Consider the following 19864-nt stretch of genomic DNA (forward strand, 5'->3'; position numbering starts at 1 on the left):
ATGGGAGTTAACAAGGGAGCTGCAAGGTGCCATAAACATATCTCTTCCACCACAGAGAAACATCCGCACATAACAGGAAATAATTCAGCTTGGACTTCTCCATAGGACAGTATTTTTGGAGTTTTGAGTATAGGTAATCTTAATAGGATACAATTTGTCAATATATCTACTAGGGAAACAAATCATTAATATTGGTATTTTTGGTAAAAAAAAAAAAAAAATACTGATCTCTGTGGCTTTGAAGGATTGAGGACCTGTGAATTTTCAGCAAAAAACTTAAATTCTTGTATAGCATTTGCCAATCAGCGAATACTTTTTAAGGATAGACAAGGTTCTGTATTGTTATTTCAAGCAGGGGAAATGAAGCACAGAGGAGGAGTTCATGTTAACAGGGTAAATCAGAGCTTGGATGAAAACAGCTCTAACACTGATTATTGCCATAGTAAAGATGGGTTAGAACCATTCTACCTCAGGCATATTTATTTCTTCCTGTTTGCTAATGCTTCTGCTTCAGCCTGAGAACTCAATAATAATAATAATAATGTGATTTCTAGCAGCATGAGGAGTGCAATTGCTGAAATACTTAGAGGACAGCACAACAGCAATTATACAGTTGTTTTTCTAATGTGTATGGGGATGCACTGTGGTCCATCTGCAAAATGTGAAATGGTAGTCCCAGGCAGTTGCAAAGCAATTTCATGTATGTCTCAGACTGAAAACTTTCTGGAAGTGAAAATCATCTCTGGATTCAGTACTTTTCAGGATTTTTTTTTCTAGTGGCTCAGAGCATCTGTTTTGTATCACCTGTTGCCTCCAAATGCTTGTATCCTCTCAGAGGTTTTAATAACTGTAACGTTATGAGTAGCTGCTTTCCCTTCTAAAGTGTAATTCTGTGCTTGCTGGGTTTCCGTGCCCAGATTCCATTTGAATATAATGTTAGAAGTTGACTTGCATTGTAAACTGTTCTTTAAATATAGTCTTTACGAATCGGTGTGTGAGAGAAGTGAGGGTAAAGGTGGGAGAAGAGTGGGGAGGCACTGGGGAAGAAAATCCAGAAAGCTAAATGTATCATAAGGCTAATTCAAAACCAAAGGAAAAAATCCCAAGATTTATGTTCGAATCAGTGAGGTATTTCTTGTACTAAGAAGAGGAAAAGAAGTTGTTGGGTAACTTTTTAATTTAATCTGAAGACTTTCCAAGACCTAAAATTGTCTATTTGTATATTTGCATAGAGTTTTAATAGTTAACCTGCCTAAGATGGTTTTGTTCGGTTTCTGGGAAATTTCACCTAATGTTTTCATTTTGTGTTTTGTTTTATTCGAGTTCCCTTCAGAAAAGAAGAAATGTGGATCTTTTAAATATAGCCTGTACTGGAAGACAGATTTCACAGAAAAGTGAGTCAAGCATGCTGACATTTACATCTTGAATATTGAGCAAAAAGAAACCTCAGACCAAAAGTTGTCTAAAATAAGTATTGACCTGCCTTCTTTTTTTAAGCAAAACCAGGGATCTGGAAAGGCTGAAAATAGTAATGTGTGTAATGGCAGAGCATTTAACCACTTGCACATTTTTACTGAGACAGGCCTTTTTGAACTAATATGGATGAAAATTAGAAAATCCAGGGTTTAAACATCATTTACTTTAATGTACCTTTGTAGAGTAGAATATGTTAAGTTTATAAGATCAGGTGAAGATGTTTTTAGGCAGAATTACCTTTCTATTAAAATATGTAAAGAGAGTATTCCATATTAAATGCTATTTAATTTGTTAGTAAGGCTCAAAGGTCAATGAAATAATAGGAAATTAATAGTTTTCCAGAAGAGGTTAGAAGTCTTGTTCCATCAGTTGTAAACAACAGCTCTTTTATACTCTAGAAGTAGGTCTTGTTTAAACTTATGCATGTTAATTTCAAGCAAATACTTTGTGCCAAAATTAAAATTGTGCAGAAATGTGGTTTAAAAAAAGTCAGAATAAAGGACTCTATTGCTCCAAAGAGTATGCAATAGAAGCTTTTTTAACTTGTTGCAGGGTAGAAAAGAAGAAAATGTTTATATCCAAATTACTTACTTCTAAGAAGATAGAGTAAATTGGGAGAAAATAGAAAGGGAAAATATCAGAGAAAAATGTGTCTGGATTTCAGTTAGAAATGGGAGATTGTTTCTAGTTCTTCCTAATTGCTCTCTGTATCTAGACATATTCTGTGTCTTCCTGTGGGAAAACCTTGAACAAGACCTGAGATTGTTTTAGACATAGTCTGCTTCCTGCATCACATTGTTTCTAGGAAAGTTTAATTTTATTTGTTTGTAGAATGAAAATTCTTAGGAGGTTTTGTTAAAAACCTTTATTCCTTTGTAGGGCATTATTGGAGTTTTGGGGGATAAGCGATTTTTGTCATTTTCATGAGGAAAGAATTTTCCGCATGCTGACTTGCGGAAGATTCAGTTATCTCAGGGGACTGATCAGACCGGCTCTGTAGGTCAGCCGCTAGTCAGTTTCAGAAAAGAAACGTTAATTTTTTTGGAGAAGGATAGAGAAATCACAACCAAAAAAGTCTGCGTTCCATGTTGATTTTATAATGCAATATCTTGTTAAAGTATTTATGTGACTCTGTATGTATTTATTTTATTACTGTATCTATTTTATATGAAAATATATCATGTATATTATTATATTTGCATATATTTTATATATATATAAACACACATATATATATATTACTATTTTTGTTTGTTTTAAGAAACTCTCACAGAAGAAAAGCCACCCATCATCTCTCCATATGGAGAAACCTTTTTTTGCAACAACCCTAAATATGCTAACGTAAGTTGAGCAGCCTGGATGTAAATGATCTATCTTCACTTTAATCTTCATGTTATATACTGCCCTCAGCTCTTTTTCTCCTCTCCTTTTTTCAGTTCTCAGTACCTTTTCTAGCTTGTCAAGTACATGCACGAGAGTTGTAGCATACTTATTTGTGGACTAGTGACTTTTCTTAATTTGTACCATTCAGTAGTAATAGGAAGCTGTGGGATTTTATGCTTTTCTTTTTTAAAAAGAACGTAGACACGTAACTGACTTTATTCCACCTGCAACTAGATGCTGCGTTATGAAATGTGAAACAATCAGTTACAGGCAAGTTCTTAAGTGAGGTTAAATGGTGGTTGACCATTACAACTGACTGATAGAGACCGAAGTGGCTTTTCTCTCTTGTGATAACTGCAGCTTAGGAGTGGTCATCTCTACAAAGGTTTGTGGGCATCCTATGACAGACAGCAGCTTTTGTGTTACCTTAGATGATCTCACAGTCGTTTTTGGCTATATGGTCTTTAAATTGCTCTTTATGAAAGTTCTCAGGACTGTGGATATTTGTCATGCATCTTCAAACTTCTTGTATGCCCATAAGTCACTTTTGATGTAGGATGCTTGGAGGGGAGCATAACATTTTTGTTGGGGTCAGTAGTAGAAGGTATGAATGCCATAGATGTCATGTGGACAGGCTTTTGAAGCATGCTGAGTGCTGGGACGTGCAGTAGCTAGTGAGGCATCTGTAAAATGTGGTGAGTCCTTGCTCCTGCTTCTGACTCAGCAGGATGCAGACCAGGGACTGTTGTTTCTGTGGTTTAGAAGCATGAAGATGATCTGAATTTTTGGTGTTTTTTCTTTCTTTCTTTAAATGTGGTTTATTTATTTATTTATTTTTAATGAGTTATGCATGAACTCATGTCTTGTTTCTCCTGGTAGCTCTTTTTAAGTAGAGTAATCTTTTCACAAAAGTGACTTCTGAGCTTTCTTTTTCTTTCCTTGTGTGTCATGTCTTGCTAGTGCCATTTGTTAGGGTGTCTTAAAAATACAAAACTGAACTTTGTAATTAGTTTGGCATAAGCAGGTGAAAAAGTTTTCTAGTCATCTTGTTACTTCTCAGCATTATTCTGTATTTTTTTGAAACATTGGGTAATGGTAAGGCACACCCAGAAAGGTTGTCAGCAGTTTTTTTTTTAATCTTATAAAGGCACCAAATACAAAGATACCATACCATTAAACTAGATTAAGTGCTTGAAATAGAATTGCTATTTCTGCTGGTAGTGGGATCTTAATTAATGTAATGTTGTACAACATGCTTTCTCTGACCTGAAGATTTAGATTTTAATTATCACTTTCATGTAAGTAAACAATTTTTTCAAGTTGTATTTATAACATGCTGTTTGGAAACCTCACAGTTAACTTCAGTTCCCTTAGATCATTGTTGTAGATGAAGGTCATAAAGAAAAGCAATAAAACAAAGGTCCTAAGATGTATTTTACTTTCAGGTTTTTCAGTAGGTATCAAGTATCCTAGGAACAAATAAGCAAGTTTAGATAACTTTGTAACATTGTATCTGAGATTTTAGTACTTGTTGACTGCTTCTTCATTTTTTAAAATAACCTGGTTTGAGATTATAGTTTATATGTACATATATATAATGTAGCAAATTGTTAAGCTGACTGGATGAAGTTTGTTGTAAGTGATTAGAAGCTGGCCACCAGTATTCTTCCTGTTTTGTTGGTGTGGAGAAGAAAAGGCTGTATTTTATAAGGGAGTGTCTGTTAAAACAAGTAATGAGTCACTAAAGGCTGGAGGTAAGTCAGCATGAGGGAAAAAGGAATTAAGGCTATAAAGAAAACATGTCTTTGTCTTCAGTCAGGAGGGAAGACAGCTCGAAGCAGAAACCTCCAAAGAGCAAACTGAAGAAGAAATAGATTTATATATTGATTAAACAATAGCACAAATGATAAATAATAATAAAATAATGTTTCAGAGCTGATTTCTTGTCTTGGCCTGCTGAAGAACCAAATATGTTAGAATTCAGTTTTTCTGTGAAGGGATTGTGATGACTTCAGGCCTGTAGAGTGAAGTACGAGCTTTATTTCTTGCCCTAGACTGTTGGACCAAATTAGCTGTGCATATTGAGGTCAGTAACCTATGTGAGCTCCTAAGCGTTGTGATACTGTGGATTGCTGGCCAGATTGCAGATCTTGAAACTTTAAAATAAGAACTCTTAATACTTTAAAAGAAGGAATTTTTACCTTTATGGTCCTGTTATAAAATACTGCCAAACCATATTTCAAGAATCGGGCTGAAGAGGGGTTGTGACATTAGCTTTAATAAAAGGCTAAGACAGTATCTCTTTAAGTAGAGATGCCTGCCCTGAATGGCAACAAGTCCTTGAGTACTGTGCCCTGAGTCCCCATACTGGGGACTCTGCAGTGCAAGGAGAGTGTTGTGCCTCTTGGCAGTCAGGTTTCCTAACTTGCCATTGTGATCGGAAAGACTATCTGATAGGAAAAGCTAAAAACAAAAATATGTCAGAATTACTTCCCCATTCAATGCAGAGGTGTTTTATTCATGCCTGCAAACAGATAGTTCCATCTACCTAGGCTTTAGATGCCCAGTTTCTTTCTTGAGGGTATTTGCTTCCTATATATAACAGCCACATATATCTAGAGAGAGTGCATGTGTGATATATCTTTTAAGAAATTCTTCTCTCTTTAAAGGTGTTTGCAGGAGAAAATGCTGCTGTTACCTATCTTTTATATACTACTATAGAGACTTTCGGGAGGTGGGAGATGGGAGTTCTGTCTTGTCTTTAGTCTGAGCATCTCGCAGAGTAATCCTGTGGCATGTGCTTGGGATTTAATTTGAATGGAATCTGAGTCCTTGTGGGAAACAAAACAAAACAAAACAAAAACCCAGAAGTTTCCCTCCCTACAACCTGTCTTTGTGGACTTCTGAAATTTAAAAGGCACTAGCAATAGAAATGCTTTTCTTGATTACTGCTTGGAAGTTTGCAGGCTTCCGGAATCCTCTTGGCCAGGTGCTGATTGCTGAAAGAGCCCAGGCAGGACCTAGAATGGGTATTGGGGTGCTTTACCTGTTCTGTGGAGGCCAGAGGGAGGAGAGGAGCACAGCTTCAGCAGTGTGGTAGGAGGGTTTGACCAGCTGTCAGCTGTATCCTGATCAGCAGATGAAGATGAAAGATCCTAAGCATTTTTATCTAATTTAAAGATATACTTTATGGATTAGCCTTTTGGCTATTGTATAGAAGTGGGGCACTGCCACTTTACCTCCTTTTGTGAGATTCCAGTGAGTGCAAGTATTTGACTTGCAGCAGTAGACATGTCACTTCTGAGTTGGCAGTTTAGTTTGTTTGAAAGTTTCTGTTCTGTTTTGGGGTATATCTGTCTAATCCTTGGAGCTACAATATAGCAAAATATCTTCTTCTTTTTTTTAAAGGATCTGGCTGGCAGAGGAAGCCAAAATGTTCCCCTAGGATTACCCTCTCAGCAGCCTGTGATTTCTGTGATTTTTGCTGTAGTTACACATATTCAGCTTTTGGCTATGCTGTTTTTTATGTTTGTCTTTCATGTTGCCAAGATACATCCCTCAAGTGTAAGATGTGGTACTGCTTCTCAGAAAACAAATGGCAACAGTTGTGAAAGCTTATCTACTTTTTTTTGTCACCCTTCAGCTTCATGACATGTACATCAAAGCTTAAATGAGTAAATTAAAATGCTTCCATCATAAAACATGAAGCTGTTCATTTTAGTTTGGTTTTCTACAGAAAGAAAAAAGAGTATTGAGTGAGAAGCTTAGTAATGCAATATGATTGACAGATCGAGTTTAGGAAATGCAAAATGTAATGTTCTTGAACAGTGATAACCTTGACATTTTGTACACTGAGCAGTTTGTGATAAAGATTTCTTAGCAAACATTGGTAACAAAAAAGACCCTGTGCCTTTTAGGAAGAAGAGGTTGGCAAGAAAATGCTAGATATATTTGATATGGCTGAGTTCAGTATTACTGTAGGAATTTGAATTTATCCTTACTTTATTCTTAGGGTACTCTGAAGGCTGTACATTTAATCCAGAAAACAAGTATTGACATTAAAGACAGACTAACAATGGTATGTCATTAGTGGTATACTTCACATATATTCAGCACATGGCTATTGACCTTAGAGAATTTCAGTTTAAAAATAATATTCATTGTACTTTCAGAAAAAACCCTAATACTTCCATGCACTAAATTTCTTTCTCTAATTTGTCTGCAGCAGGTATTTTGGACTTCACTCAAACATTTTTGTTGTTTATCTGAATATTATTATTTAAAATGAAAATATTGAAAATAACATTTCTTAAGATATTGATTTAAAATGTCTTTCAAAAATGCATATCACTTTAAAATGCAGCAAAGAATGGTTTTGCTAGTTGGGGCATTTGCGTGTGATTCATGTGTGCAGTAATTTTAATGTCATTTAGTCTTTCAGTACAAATGTTTGTTGGAATATATTTCTACTTTCCAGGAACTTCAAAGAAGTGAATTCTTGGATTATGAAAAGAAGTTGGATCTAGAAATGAATGAAGAACACTCTTTTCCCAAGGATCTATGGTATTAAATAAGAACTAAAAAGAAATTTTAAATTTTGGGGGGGAAAATGATCTTTATTGATATCACATGGTAGATCTCTACCTCCAAAAGGCACAGCCATTACTGTATTTTCTCCTATTTCAACCCTCACCCCATGCTGTAGGAGGTGATGTTTGGTTCTGTGGCTGCTCTAAGAACATCTAACCCAGGTTTCAAAATTTTGGGAGGAACTGGGAGGTGTTCTTATAGCTCTTGCCATTCAGAACAAAGATAACACAGGTTTTATTTTTGGATGTCTCCTAGATAACTCTGTCTGAATACTTTCTTATTCTGCTTCCTTCTAACCATACTATGAACAAAATCATTCTGTACTTCTGTCATGTGGCCATGGCCAGTGGTTTGAGCAGATGGGAGCTATCAGCTCATGGGATCGTTAAATTTTCAGTCTGTACCTGGTTCCTTTTGAAGGGGAGAGAGGGAAACTGGAAGCCTCCCAAACCTGTAAAACAAATAAAGCTAATTTTCCGAGGAAAGGAAATTAATTTTGAGGTTCTGCAATATTCAGGCCTCTAAAGGAACCAGCAAATGTTGCCTTACTACCAGTTCTACTGATTGGAGAAAGTGGGATTCAGTTATGGGCATAATTAAAATATATATCACGTTTAGCATTGCTCTGTGGTTATTGCAAAAGTAAAACATAACAAATGTGTCCTAAGAATAATTGTCCTAATTATTAGTTTTATTTATTTGTGCATTTTAGCAATATGGTAAGAGTAAAATGCATTTTTTCTTTGTAGTTCCCTTAGTAACCAGGAAAAGAAGACAAAGGATTGTGTGAAAAATGAAGCTCTGTCTCAGGAGAACAAATCAGTGGTACCAGAAGAACTTGAAAGTGAATCTGTTTATTCTTTTGTGGAGCAACGTTCTTTGCCTTTAAAGAAAAGGAAAAAGAAAGCCAAACCCCATTCGTCATCATTTAGTAAAATCCATGGTGGAGATTCAAATTGCTTGGTCAGTGAAGAAATGCATTTTCGGACATCCAATGGAGATCCAACTTCAACTGCAAACGAGACAATAACACCATATGCTTGTTTTTATGGACCATCAGCAAAGAGGGTTAAAGCAGGATGGCTGGATAAATTATCTCCTCAAGGGTATGGTATTTGTAATGATTACTGTATCATTGTGAAGGTGTATGTTTGCCTGAGAGATACTAGGTCTATATGGTCACTGCTTGCTTTTAGAGGGAGCATGAAGTTTGGTGGGAAATGGAAAGGAACTGTTTTTGTTGCAAGAGCGTAGGGTTATTCTTCTGCATTCTTCTCAAATTTTAATGATATATTGCCCATTCTGAAGTTTATTTAGGAAGTGTACTTAGGAAAAATATTTTTCTTAAAAATATTGATCACTCATACACTGCAGAATAAATATACAGAATTAATTCATAGTAATATTTCCAATCTGTATTTTTTTTGCTGCTTCTCTGTGGACCACAAAGTAAGGGAAAACAAACACTGATTCTGAAATACTACTTCACAGGTTTGGCCACAAATATACAAATTAATGATTTCCTTTACAGGAGACCCTATTGGGTTCCAGAGCTGTTCAGTCTCATATCAATCTGTAAGTTGAACCTTGAGTGACAAAGAGCATCTAGAGTCAACAGTCTTCTGGTTTAGTTTATTGAGGTGCCCTTGCAGGAAGAATCTGAATCCAGGTCTTGTTTTTAAGATTTCAAATAACAAAGAAGTCATCACATTTGTAGGTAAAAGGTTCGAATGGCTCTCACTGTTTAAAAAGTTTTTTTAATTGTTTTAATTTAACCTACTTTAAATTCCAGCTCTTCTTAGGATCTTTTATGCTAAAGAGTGCTCTGTTGTCAGATCTTCTCTTCATAAATACTTGTAAACTCCAATGAAATTATTCTAACCTCCTTCTTAATACATTAAATAGACTGTTCTTCACTTTAAATGTTTCCAGTTCTCTAGCTGTTCTTATGATTTCCTTCAGAGTTTCTCATCCCACCTTTTGCATTTTTAAGAGTTGTACAATTTTACTTTTTAAGTCTATTTCTGATACTTCAGTAGAACCTATACATACAGAAATTAAAGCTGTTGTCCTTGTCAGTGCTGTAATATGGCTTTTTTTTTCTTTCTTTCTTTCTTTTTTTTTTACTGTAGCTTCTTTTCTTCCTTTCCTCTTAGTAGTTCTTAATAGTCTTAGTAGTTCTGCATTCTTTGTTCTTAGGGCTATAGGTTTAGCTATATTTAAAAGTGATATTAAAATGTTTGGCCTTTCATTATTTGTGGCTATATTAATCGGCGTTACACTTCATCTGTGCTTATTTTTACAGTAATTTCTTCCAAGTCTTTTCAGGTTAGTGGCAAAGTTACTGAATAATATTGGTTGAGAATACATTCTGGTTTGACCCTGCTGGTAGAAGTTCTATTGCATGGCAATCCCAACTTTTTCATTAGTTTGATAGTTCTGACTTATCAAATTTTAATTCCTTTAATTTTGGCTTTGTTTATACTAGGTATTGTGATGCATTGTTCAAGCAGAATATCAAGGAGGCCTAAGTTTGGTTTGATAAACCTGTTTTGCCATTATGGAGTTTTAATCTGCTCAAACAACATCAGATATTTTTCATCCATTTCTAACTTTAATAGATTGTCACTATTTACCATGGATAAAGAATCAAAGATTAATTTCACATAAAGTCAAAAGACTTTTTCCAGTGATATGTATTTACACTACTTTTTCAGAATTTATGCTGAATGTGTTTGCTTTAGTTTTACTTTAAGTTTAACTTTGTTTTACTTCACTTGCAGTACTCTTTCACTGTATTTTTTTACACACCTTTGACAGTTAGTTGATAGAATGATATAAGATATAGTTCTAGATCCAGCTGGCTTGTTTGGTGCTGTTAGAAGCAATAGAGTTAAGAACAGAGGGTGAAGGCTTTAGATACAGTAGGGGGTGAGAATATACTATTTCCAAAAGATAAGGAGTTTACCAGAAAATTAATATTTAGCCAGAGTGTGTAGAACAGTTACAGTGTAATTAGCCTTGAGGCAGTGAGATTCTCTGGTTAAATTTCAAGGACTTGTTCTTAGATGTGCTTTAATAGATGGAAATTTTTGTTTGTTCTCTCTCCTACAATACCATTTCTCAAATATCTGAAAACTGATTCTTCCTTAACTGAAGAAACAGAGAAAACAGAATGTTGAATTATTCATTCATTAAAACCATGCCATGCTTTATTTCAATCCATACCAACTGAAAATTTTTCTTGTTTTTTTCCCTCGAGTGTTTTTTTTAACCAGCTTATTTACACCTGGCACTTTGTATCATCTTGGGGAAGGAAGATATGAATTTTGAAACTCTTTCCTTTCAAAATTGTGCATTTAAAGTAGAATTCCTCTTTTTAGTTAACTCACTATACATTTTAAAGCTATTCAGTTTATTCATATCATATATGAGACTAAGTTCACTTTTCTCTGTGTCATCTTGAAGTTTATGGACATTTTAATGGAACTAGATTTTATATTAGCCTTTCCAGTTTAAGGAAAAAAATATGATTTGTTTTTGTCATATAATACAAGTTAATTAACCCAGAGCTGCTATTTAATTAAAGTTTTGATAAACTATCTCAGTCTACTGATCCTAAAGCAGAACACTCATTTAACAGGAAAGGAAATAATGTTGGGAAAACAGATGTTAGTTAGAGTAGGGTCTTGTTCTTGCTTAATTAACTGTTTAATGGATTTTAGAATTGAAACTCTTATATAGATGGCAACTAATAGGCTGTCAACATGTTTAATGAGCACAATGAACTACTTAAGGTTCATGTAAAATAATTTCTTAAGGAGGTCCTTACAGAGTGAGTTAACAGCAAACTGAGATAATCAAATGCACTTCTAATTAATGATCTCCAGCAGATAACACAGACTGAAAATGAAGTTTTATGTTGTACTTGTTGAATGATTTGGTGTGACCACCACTTATTGGTTGGCCTGGGACGAAGGGGAGGGAAGAGAGTGTACAGAAGAGGCTGTTGGCAGAAGTATCATACCCTATAACAGAGATGTCCTTCTCATGATACATGTTAATGAAATAGTCATTTTAGACTCAATTTTCCTTTTTGGAGATTTTACAGAGCATGCATCTCATGCTCTGTATTGAGAATTTTCCTCTGTCTCCAAGAAAAGCAGCCTTCCGTTATCCTTTATACCTGTTAGTTTCCATGTATTTCTTGGGCTTTCTGGGAAAGAGCCAGAAGACTTTGAAAGTAGGTATAATCAGGAATAACTGGAGTTTCAGAAACACTTTTACTTCCACTGCAAGTTTTATTAGGACAGATGAATGATTCGTTATTGGAAGAATAGGATCTTTCACTGAAATGAAACCACTGCAGTGTCATATTGAGGCCAAACTAGGTCTTCTAGGTGAGTGAACTAAGCTGATTAGGGGGCTATGCCCTGCTGACTACATTGCTTCATAAATGCCTGTGATCTCTAGTGATGCCGACGTGTTGTATTCTAGACTCCCTCCCTAGGCCTTGGGGACAGTAAGCCCTACCAGAATGATAATTTAGCTAACCTTTGTCTTAAAGGGTCGAGCAGGAGATGTGCAGAAATACGTCATGCAATTTCTGATCATTCACAAATGTGTTTCTTTGTCTTTTAAAAATCGTTAATTGTTTATTCTAGTGAGCAGCAAAATTAAGTTACTGAGAGTCCTTCTTCATCACTTCAAATGTGATACAGAGCACATGGAGGGGTGTAACTTGAATTCATAAAGATGTGAAAGACACTGATTTATAAAAAGTCCATTAATATTGCACTTACTGTTTTTACATGTTTGATTTTTTTTTTATATTTGAAATAATTTCTACTGCTTTTGAAAAGATGTAATAGGGCTAACATCTATTTTAATTTTCTAAATGTTTAGGCCAAAACACAGTAAGTTAAAATATCCTTTGGCCACTCTGTGATTTGCACTTGGGGTGTTCTTAAAAACTAGTGCAACTTGTCATCGTTTTAATTGTATTAATTTTTGGTTCACAGCAAACGAATGTTTCAGAAACGATGGGTTAAGTTCGATGGAGACAGCATCTCCTATTACAATAATGAAAAGGTAAGTGACATGTTGATTGGGACAAAATGCATCTGTGTAACATATACCATGAAGGAATTCAGAAATAATTGCAAATGAATATTCATATCAGATATATTTCCAATTGCAAAATATTAGGATGAGACATTCTTAAATATTTCAAGGTGCCCCTGAGATCTTAATTTATTGTTAATCCTCTTTTTCTTCCTGCTTCTGATCCTGACCTTTTCAGTTAGATAGCATCAGAACCTCTTATCTTATTGAAGGGGAGAGACTGCTGAATTCTGTGAAACAGAACAGGATCATGCAAACCACATTTAAGAGATCAAGTGTTATTTTGCTGGTGGCAGCAAACTGTCCTAACTTGTCATGGGAACTCAGCACGTTAGGATTTTTTGAAAGAAAGTTTAAGCTTGGCATGGAACACTTTAAAGCTGAAAACTTACTCTTTAATTAAAAAGATTTTTTTCCTGCATATCTTCTAGGAAAAAAAGCGCATAACATTAGACTAGCTTGCATTTGAATGGGTCTGTTTAAAATCAGCAGAGTGCTGTGATGTCAGTGACTGTTCTTCTTTGCTTCTATAACTATGGATTGATTCTTGCTAAAACTTTTGTCATGATCTAGTTAAATTTGCAGGCTCAAAAGGCGTACCTCCCTGCCTGGTGCATGCTTTCTTTCCAATTTTAGAATGCTAGTTTGACTGAAGTAGTTCACTTTTGATATGTGATACCACAATGTATTTGTAAATTGTGGCTTTAAACAAAAATTGTATTTCCTCTATGAAAACAAGATTCACAAAAGATTTATTTGACCTTTCAGTACTGCTTTTAACAAAGAAAAATACATTGTTCTTTAGGGATCTGTCTTTAAACCTCACTTGCTTGCTTTTATTATTTTTTTTTCTGAAATATTTCCCATTTATTCTTTTGGATTTTTGCTTTGTGTCTATTCAATAGACTTGAGTTCACTACGAAACTCTATATCTGTTGCTATGTGATTAATTCACTTCATTTCTCCTCTTAGAAGAAATAAAGATCTTGTTAAGCTTAAAAGTGATAGATAGATAGACAGATACAATGTGCTTGTTTGGGGGAGATGAGGTTATATGCATGTGTATTACTTGAAACACTGGAAGGTTTCCTGTATTTCCTGTTGAAAATGCATATTAGATTAGGAACAAAATACAATTTCCAGTAAAAGTTCTTGAGTATTATGCTGGGTGGTTGTAAACAGGAAGAGTTCTGTAGATACTTTATAATATGTCCACTTTTAAACCCGCTTTGGTAGATTTTGAGGGGGAAAAAATAGAAGTAAGAAAAAGCTGATTATGTGCTGAAGGGCGAGGGAAATTAGACACAAATTCAAAAAATCATTTTCATTGATTCTCACTATGACTACTGACCAGGAACATGAGACAACTTGTTCATGCTTTCTTATTTAACTTCACTTACAGTGAAAGACATGATCGTGTAGGTGAAGAGAACAATAGAATAACATAGGGATTGGAGTGACAATGAATTGTTAACTTCTTTGCGTGTTCATCTGTTAACTTCTTTGTGTGTTCATCCTAGAGCTGTAGAGGAGCAGAAAAGCAGGGCTAGTTATTAAGAAAGACTTGGAGAATTCAGCATTGGTATTTGTTTAACATTGTCTGTAGCGTAATTGAGAAAAGAAGTGCTATTACATCAAACCTTATATCTGTACTGGGGCCGTTGTTGTTGTTTTTCTGTTGAATGTAACTAAACACTTACCTTGAGGTTCCTAACTCTGGCCTAGGCCATTTTTTGCATTCATCTGTCATAGGACATCCCAGAAATCTTCCATTCTGTTTAGAGGAGTCTTTAACATGGTACAGGACCCATAGGAAGCTACCATCCCTACCTGCTCTGTATTAAAGGTCTTTGGGGGGGCTGGCTAGCAGAAGCTTCAAAAAGGCTTGGTTTGAAGCCTCCTTGTCTCTGTTTTCTTGGAAGCTGAGTACAAAACCTGAAGCAAACAGACAGCTGAGGATTTGGTGAAACTCTTGGAGTATTTTGTAGATAGGACGAAAACATACTTGTCTACCCATAGTTCTCAGTGCAAAGTGGGACTGTGTTGGACTGAGCAGTGGTGTCGTTGAGGGGCATGGAGTTTTTGGTCCAGTGATCTCTGCTGGATCACTCTTCCCGTAGCCAGCATTGCCTGGTAGGTAGATACCAGCACGTTGCCTTTGTTTGTGTGTTGTTACTTTGAAACCGTAAGTAACCACCTGCAGGCTCTTCAAGACTTGCATGCAGCTCAGGAGTCGGCATTGCCTGGTCTGATAAAAGGTAGGCCTAGTCATACAGTTCATTGCACAGGCAAGATGTCTCTCCTCTGACTGGTCTTAAATGTCTAGCTATATTTAAATAGGGAAGCTGGGTTTTTTTTTTAGCTTCTAGGTTTTAATGACCAGATCCCTCTATTCTAGTATATGTTTGTCCAAGAGCACTCCCACACAAACAAGCTAGTTCTGAAGGAAGTGTTACACTGTTAGCGTCACAAATCTCAATTAAAAGTAGTTCTCAAAAGAAAACCAATCTTTACAGAGATATTTTCCTGATTATTGCAAGGTGTATTCAGGAAGAGAGGTAGACTGAACGGTTTTTAAAAAAAGTGTTTATTTTACCCAGAAACACTACCAATATTGAATCGCTCTATTTGTCACTCGAATTAGGAACTTGAGAGGAATGAAATTCTCAAGAAGGGGAATTGTGCTAATCAAGAGTGAAGCATGTGGAGGATGGGAAGGGTAGTACTCATGAAAACATGTACTTAGCCCATCATAACACTTTTCTGAATGATCTAAACATGAGTTGTTTAAACCTTTCTCTAACCTTGATCTAGTTGTGTGTCTCCTTTTAATCAATACAGATCTCTTCTTTCCTTTATACCAGCATATATGAAGAAAAATGTTCATTTCCTACAAGTAGCGTCTGAGCTAGGAACTGTTTTTTGTTTGAATCACTGATGCTGCTCATTTCTTATGTTTGCCGTCCTGAGCAAGATGATGTGGTCAGAGCAACATCCTGTGTGGTTTTGTCTTTAACAGAAGGTAGTTAACTGAAGCAAGCGCAAGCTCAAGAAAGGAAGATACAGTTTGAGAATTCTTTTCAGCTACCAAATATGCATAGCTTTTATTTGGGAGTTCTTCCCACGTTTGGCAGAACAACTCTGGTGCTATAAAGCACACTTTATAGTAAGGCGAAACTCCTGCTTTTATTGATGTTTTCACTTAAAAGCACCTTAGGAGCCCTGAGAAATATATTAGTGATTTAGAGGAAAGTAATTCCTATCTTCTGGTGTGTTATGCTGCATCTGAGCTTAACAAGGAATGAAATTTGCTGGGGAAACAGAAGAATCAGTGTCCTTCTTGAAATAGGTCATAGTTAGTTCTGTTGCAGAAGGAAAGCCAAAACAGTGCAAAATGGTGTTTTCTCGGATCTTTTAGGCCAGCTCTGTAACATACCCAGCAAAGAAGGGCTCCATTGGACTGTACTGGAAAATAAACATTTCCCTCAAAGGAGTTGATCTTAACAAGCTCGATTTTTTTTCAGTAGAAAATTGTTCTGCCACAGAATTGTTAAACAGCTCAAAAACTAATGTAGACATGTCTGTAACAGAAGAAATATCGGTTTTGGGTGTTTTTCTTCTTTTTTTTCCTCTCTCTCTCTCTCTCTCTCTCTCTTTCTCTCTCTCTCTTTTTTTTTTTTTTTTTTTTTTTTTTGATAATCTACCTAATTTTTTGGCTGGAGTATTTGAGAGAAGTTCTGTCTTGATCAACAGAAGAGCTTGTAATAGTAGGCATTATTTCTTGCATATGAAAGAGAAGCTGCTATAGAAATGTGATTGAGAAATTACCACGGTTTAAACTGTATTTGAAAATATATACATCTTGGATAATAAAGGTTTAAAAAGGTTGTATATTTAAATAGCAAAACCAAAACTATGCTCAGCTTAGAAAGAAAGCCACTTTTTTTAAAAGCAGGTAAAATAAGATAGCTATTACTTGTAGTTTGTATACTTATAGCAGTCTGAGGTATTCTCTTACAGTACCAAATACTGCCAGTAGATGCCTGCAAACACCATGATATAGTTGCATCTGAACACCTTTAGAAATAACATCTATAGTAAGAGTTTGTTTTGCTACTGTGAAGGATCGGTAGTTAACATGATATCTAACTTTTTTAACAAATACAGAACTGCTGCGTTAAAATCTCTGTGAACAAGTACAGCCATAATGAAAATAGGTATATAATACTAAGGCCATTCTGACTGACAGAGTAGTTTGTGGTTTAATTATGGCAATGTGTTCATTTCAGCTTTTTTTGATATTTTTGATAAATTGCAGTTGTCCAAACAACATTCACTGACACACATTTGTACCTAAAAGTGGAACATCATAATTCTTGTGAAAGAAATATATTGAACTCAGAAAATATATTCTGTGCATCCTCCATGTTTAACCTTCACAGTGGTACCTTGAGTTCTTATATAAGTCTTACTATAATAATTTATACTTCAGGAAGGAAGTTATTGCAATACAAACTCCTTATGGGGAGCTGACTCTTGGGCTATTACTGCATGTGGATCATAAATCTTAGCAGTAAGATATGCATCTTAGCAGTCTTGAGGTAATTATGTTTTCCTAACTTGCTTTAATTTTTTGGTTCAGTTGTCCTGTTTGCATAGTTGAAAAATAGAAAATTTGGAGAAAATTTGCTCAGGCACCAAATGATGTTTGCAAGGGATTGTTCTCCTCCCATCTTGTATAGCAGAAAAGAACATACCAAGCCAAGCTAGACATTTCTCCTTAATATTCACAGGGTAATGGATTTTTGCAGAGAACTGGTGACCCCTTTCAGTTCACAATTAGAGACAAAATCAGCGGATTTACTTACTTGTTTTTACTGGCTAGCTACCGAAGGAGAGGGGAAGGGACAGAAACTCTTTGGAATTTAGTACCTGGAGAAAGTACCCCCCCCATCTGATTCTATTCCACAAGTATAATTATTTTTTTTTAATTAAGGTTTTGTGAGATACTCAATGTAATTAACTGTAACATGCAATTCTAAATTTAAGTGAGAGTGTGATAGTTTGAAATACTAGTGTCTCAAGACAATTCATGAAGTGGAGTCTCTCATATATATATATATATATGCATTATATCTCAGTTTGGGATTTTACTCTATTTTAGAAGGCAGCAAGTGTGCATGGAGGCATAACAGTGAGGTTGGTGACATGCAGGTAGTGAAATAGTTTACTAATTGGTGCAACTTCTATTAATAATATTACAAACTTTTAAGAGCACTGCCTGAGTACGTGAACCTCCTAAACATCATGGCAAGTAATGTGATGTTTAGATCAAATGAGAGAGATATTTAATGTTCCATGAGAGTTACTAACTATTTCTATTGTATTTCTATTATAGGAAATGTTCTCTAAGGGAATAATCCTTCTTTCTGCTATAGCAACAGTAAGAGTTCATGGGGAGAATAAATTTGAAGTTGTCACATCCGACAGGACTTTTGTCTTCCGGGTGGATAAAGAAGGTAAGTAAAACACATGTAATTCTGATAAATGCTAGAAAGTCATGCGAGTAACTGCTGGTAAATTATGTTTGTGAAATATAATGTGTAAAATCGCACTACCAGAAGTATTTTTAGAATCCAGCTGTTTTAGGCTCATAAAGTGAGACCTGAAATAATTGTAACCTTTGGATTAAAAATTCTTTTTAGACACTCTAAATTAAGTTATGGTCTAGGCACAGTGGAGATTGCTACCAAAATTTTAGGACTCCAGAGAAGCAAAATATATATATATTTTTGAGGAAAAAGTGGAATTATTTTACATCATCCAGAACTAAAGGCCTCTCCCAGATTCTGTGGAGTAGTTGGATTAATGAAGCTCAATTATTAACCCTACTTCTCAGGTTTACCACTGAAATCTCCTTGAAGCAGATCAAGGATATTTCTCATTTTGCTTCCATGCCTGGAACCTCTCTGTTGTGATTATAATAAAAAAACCCAGCAAATGCTTGATTGAATAAAGTTTGATATATTACAGTCTCAAAGTTAATACTGGAATTTTCCACAAAAGGCCATTTATAAGATCTGTGCTCATGCAAAAGCACCTTCTCTGTGAAGTATGATAGATGTAGGCTAAACAACTATTTTATGCAGATTTTGCAACTTAGCTTTCATACTGTCATTCCTATGTAAAATTTTCTTGAAAAATACTAGTGGGTTTAAAATTTGTTAGATTAATGGACAGATATGCATATGTCAGTTCACACAGTGTAATTGTGTAAGCCTCTTTCCTTAGGAACCCAGTCCAAAGTGGGTTGTCAAGAGCATCAGAAAACCTCTATTACACTGGTATTTGAAGAATCTAATTTATGATCTTCAGCATAATTATATCCTTTAAACTTTGATAGGCTTAGCTTGTAGAAAATCTGCTTTGAAGAACTGAATTTATTGGGGAATGGCTTTTAAAAAATACCAAATAAGAATGCTATTTTCCAGCTCTTAATTCCTCCTCAATGCTTCCCAAAGATTTTTTTTTTTTTTTTTTTCTGGGCATTCCTTAGCACTCACTAGTAGCACTTATAGTCTGTGTGCACTCAGCCATCTGCTCCAAGTCACTGCTTGATATAAAACTGACAAAGAGCAACAATGAAGTTGATGGCTTGGATGTGATACTGTGATCAAAGAAAATCTGGATTTTTCTGGGTGTCTTTATTTACTGTCTTATACAATATTTTCAACAATGCATTGATAGAGAATACAAATGTAAATGGGAAGTTAGTGGATGTTCTAATTTAATGCTTTATCAACCAACAGCTATAATATGTGGAATCAATATTAGTGCGTGTATGATTTAACTTATTTATGGAAATAATAAAATAAAATGGAATACCTAAGGAGTACTTAAAAGATATGCAATGTGTATTTACAGCAGTACATGCCAGCACCATTATAGCTTAGGGTCTCTCCGCATTTCCATTATCAACTCCCATTTTTATGGGTTATAGCTTGGTTGTAAACATTTGCTGTAGGCTGTAGCAGGAATGCAGCATCAGTGGACAAATCCTTCTTATCAGGTTAGGCTCAAATCATTTCAGGCATTTTTATGCTGTTAGCTCCGTTAAAAAGTAGATCTATTTTTTATTATTTTTTGACTTTGTTTTCTTTTAAAATAGATTTCTTTTTTAACACATTGGAACGCAACAGCCTTAGTGCAATACATGAATTTTGCAGGGCCATAATTTGCTTATGGACTGTTGCCTTTGAATACTATAAAAACATTAACAACTTATACTTGC

The 19864-nt window shown here is 35.2% G+C and overlaps 1 protein-coding gene across 3 annotated transcripts in view; it reads left to right on the forward strand.

Moving 5' to 3' along the window:
* ARAP2 (ArfGAP with RhoGAP domain, ankyrin repeat and PH domain 2) overlaps window positions 1-19864 on the forward strand; it is a 128096-nt gene that overhangs the window by 12797 nt on the left and 95435 nt on the right. For 2 of the 3 annotated variants that reach the window (XM_064511327.1, XM_064511328.1), the window contains exons 3-9: window positions 1324-1394; window positions 2738-2817; window positions 6872-6937; window positions 7337-7422; window positions 8199-8555; window positions 12471-12540; window positions 17972-18092. In XM_064511327.1, the coding sequence (XP_064367397.1) occupies window positions 1324-1394; window positions 2738-2817; window positions 6872-6937; window positions 7337-7422; window positions 8199-8555; window positions 12471-12540; window positions 17972-18092 (851 nt within the window). The remainder of the gene's footprint in view (window positions 1-1323; window positions 1395-2737; window positions 2818-6871; window positions 6938-7336; window positions 7423-8198; window positions 8556-12470; window positions 12541-17971; window positions 18093-19864) is intronic. The other variant, XM_026093712.2, reaches the window with a different exon arrangement.

Source organism: Dromaius novaehollandiae, chromosome 4 (genome assembly GCF_036370855.1).
Source record: "Dromaius novaehollandiae isolate bDroNov1 chromosome 4, bDroNov1.hap1, whole genome shotgun sequence".
Taxonomy (NCBI): domain Eukaryota; kingdom Metazoa; phylum Chordata; class Aves; order Casuariiformes; family Dromaiidae; genus Dromaius; species Dromaius novaehollandiae.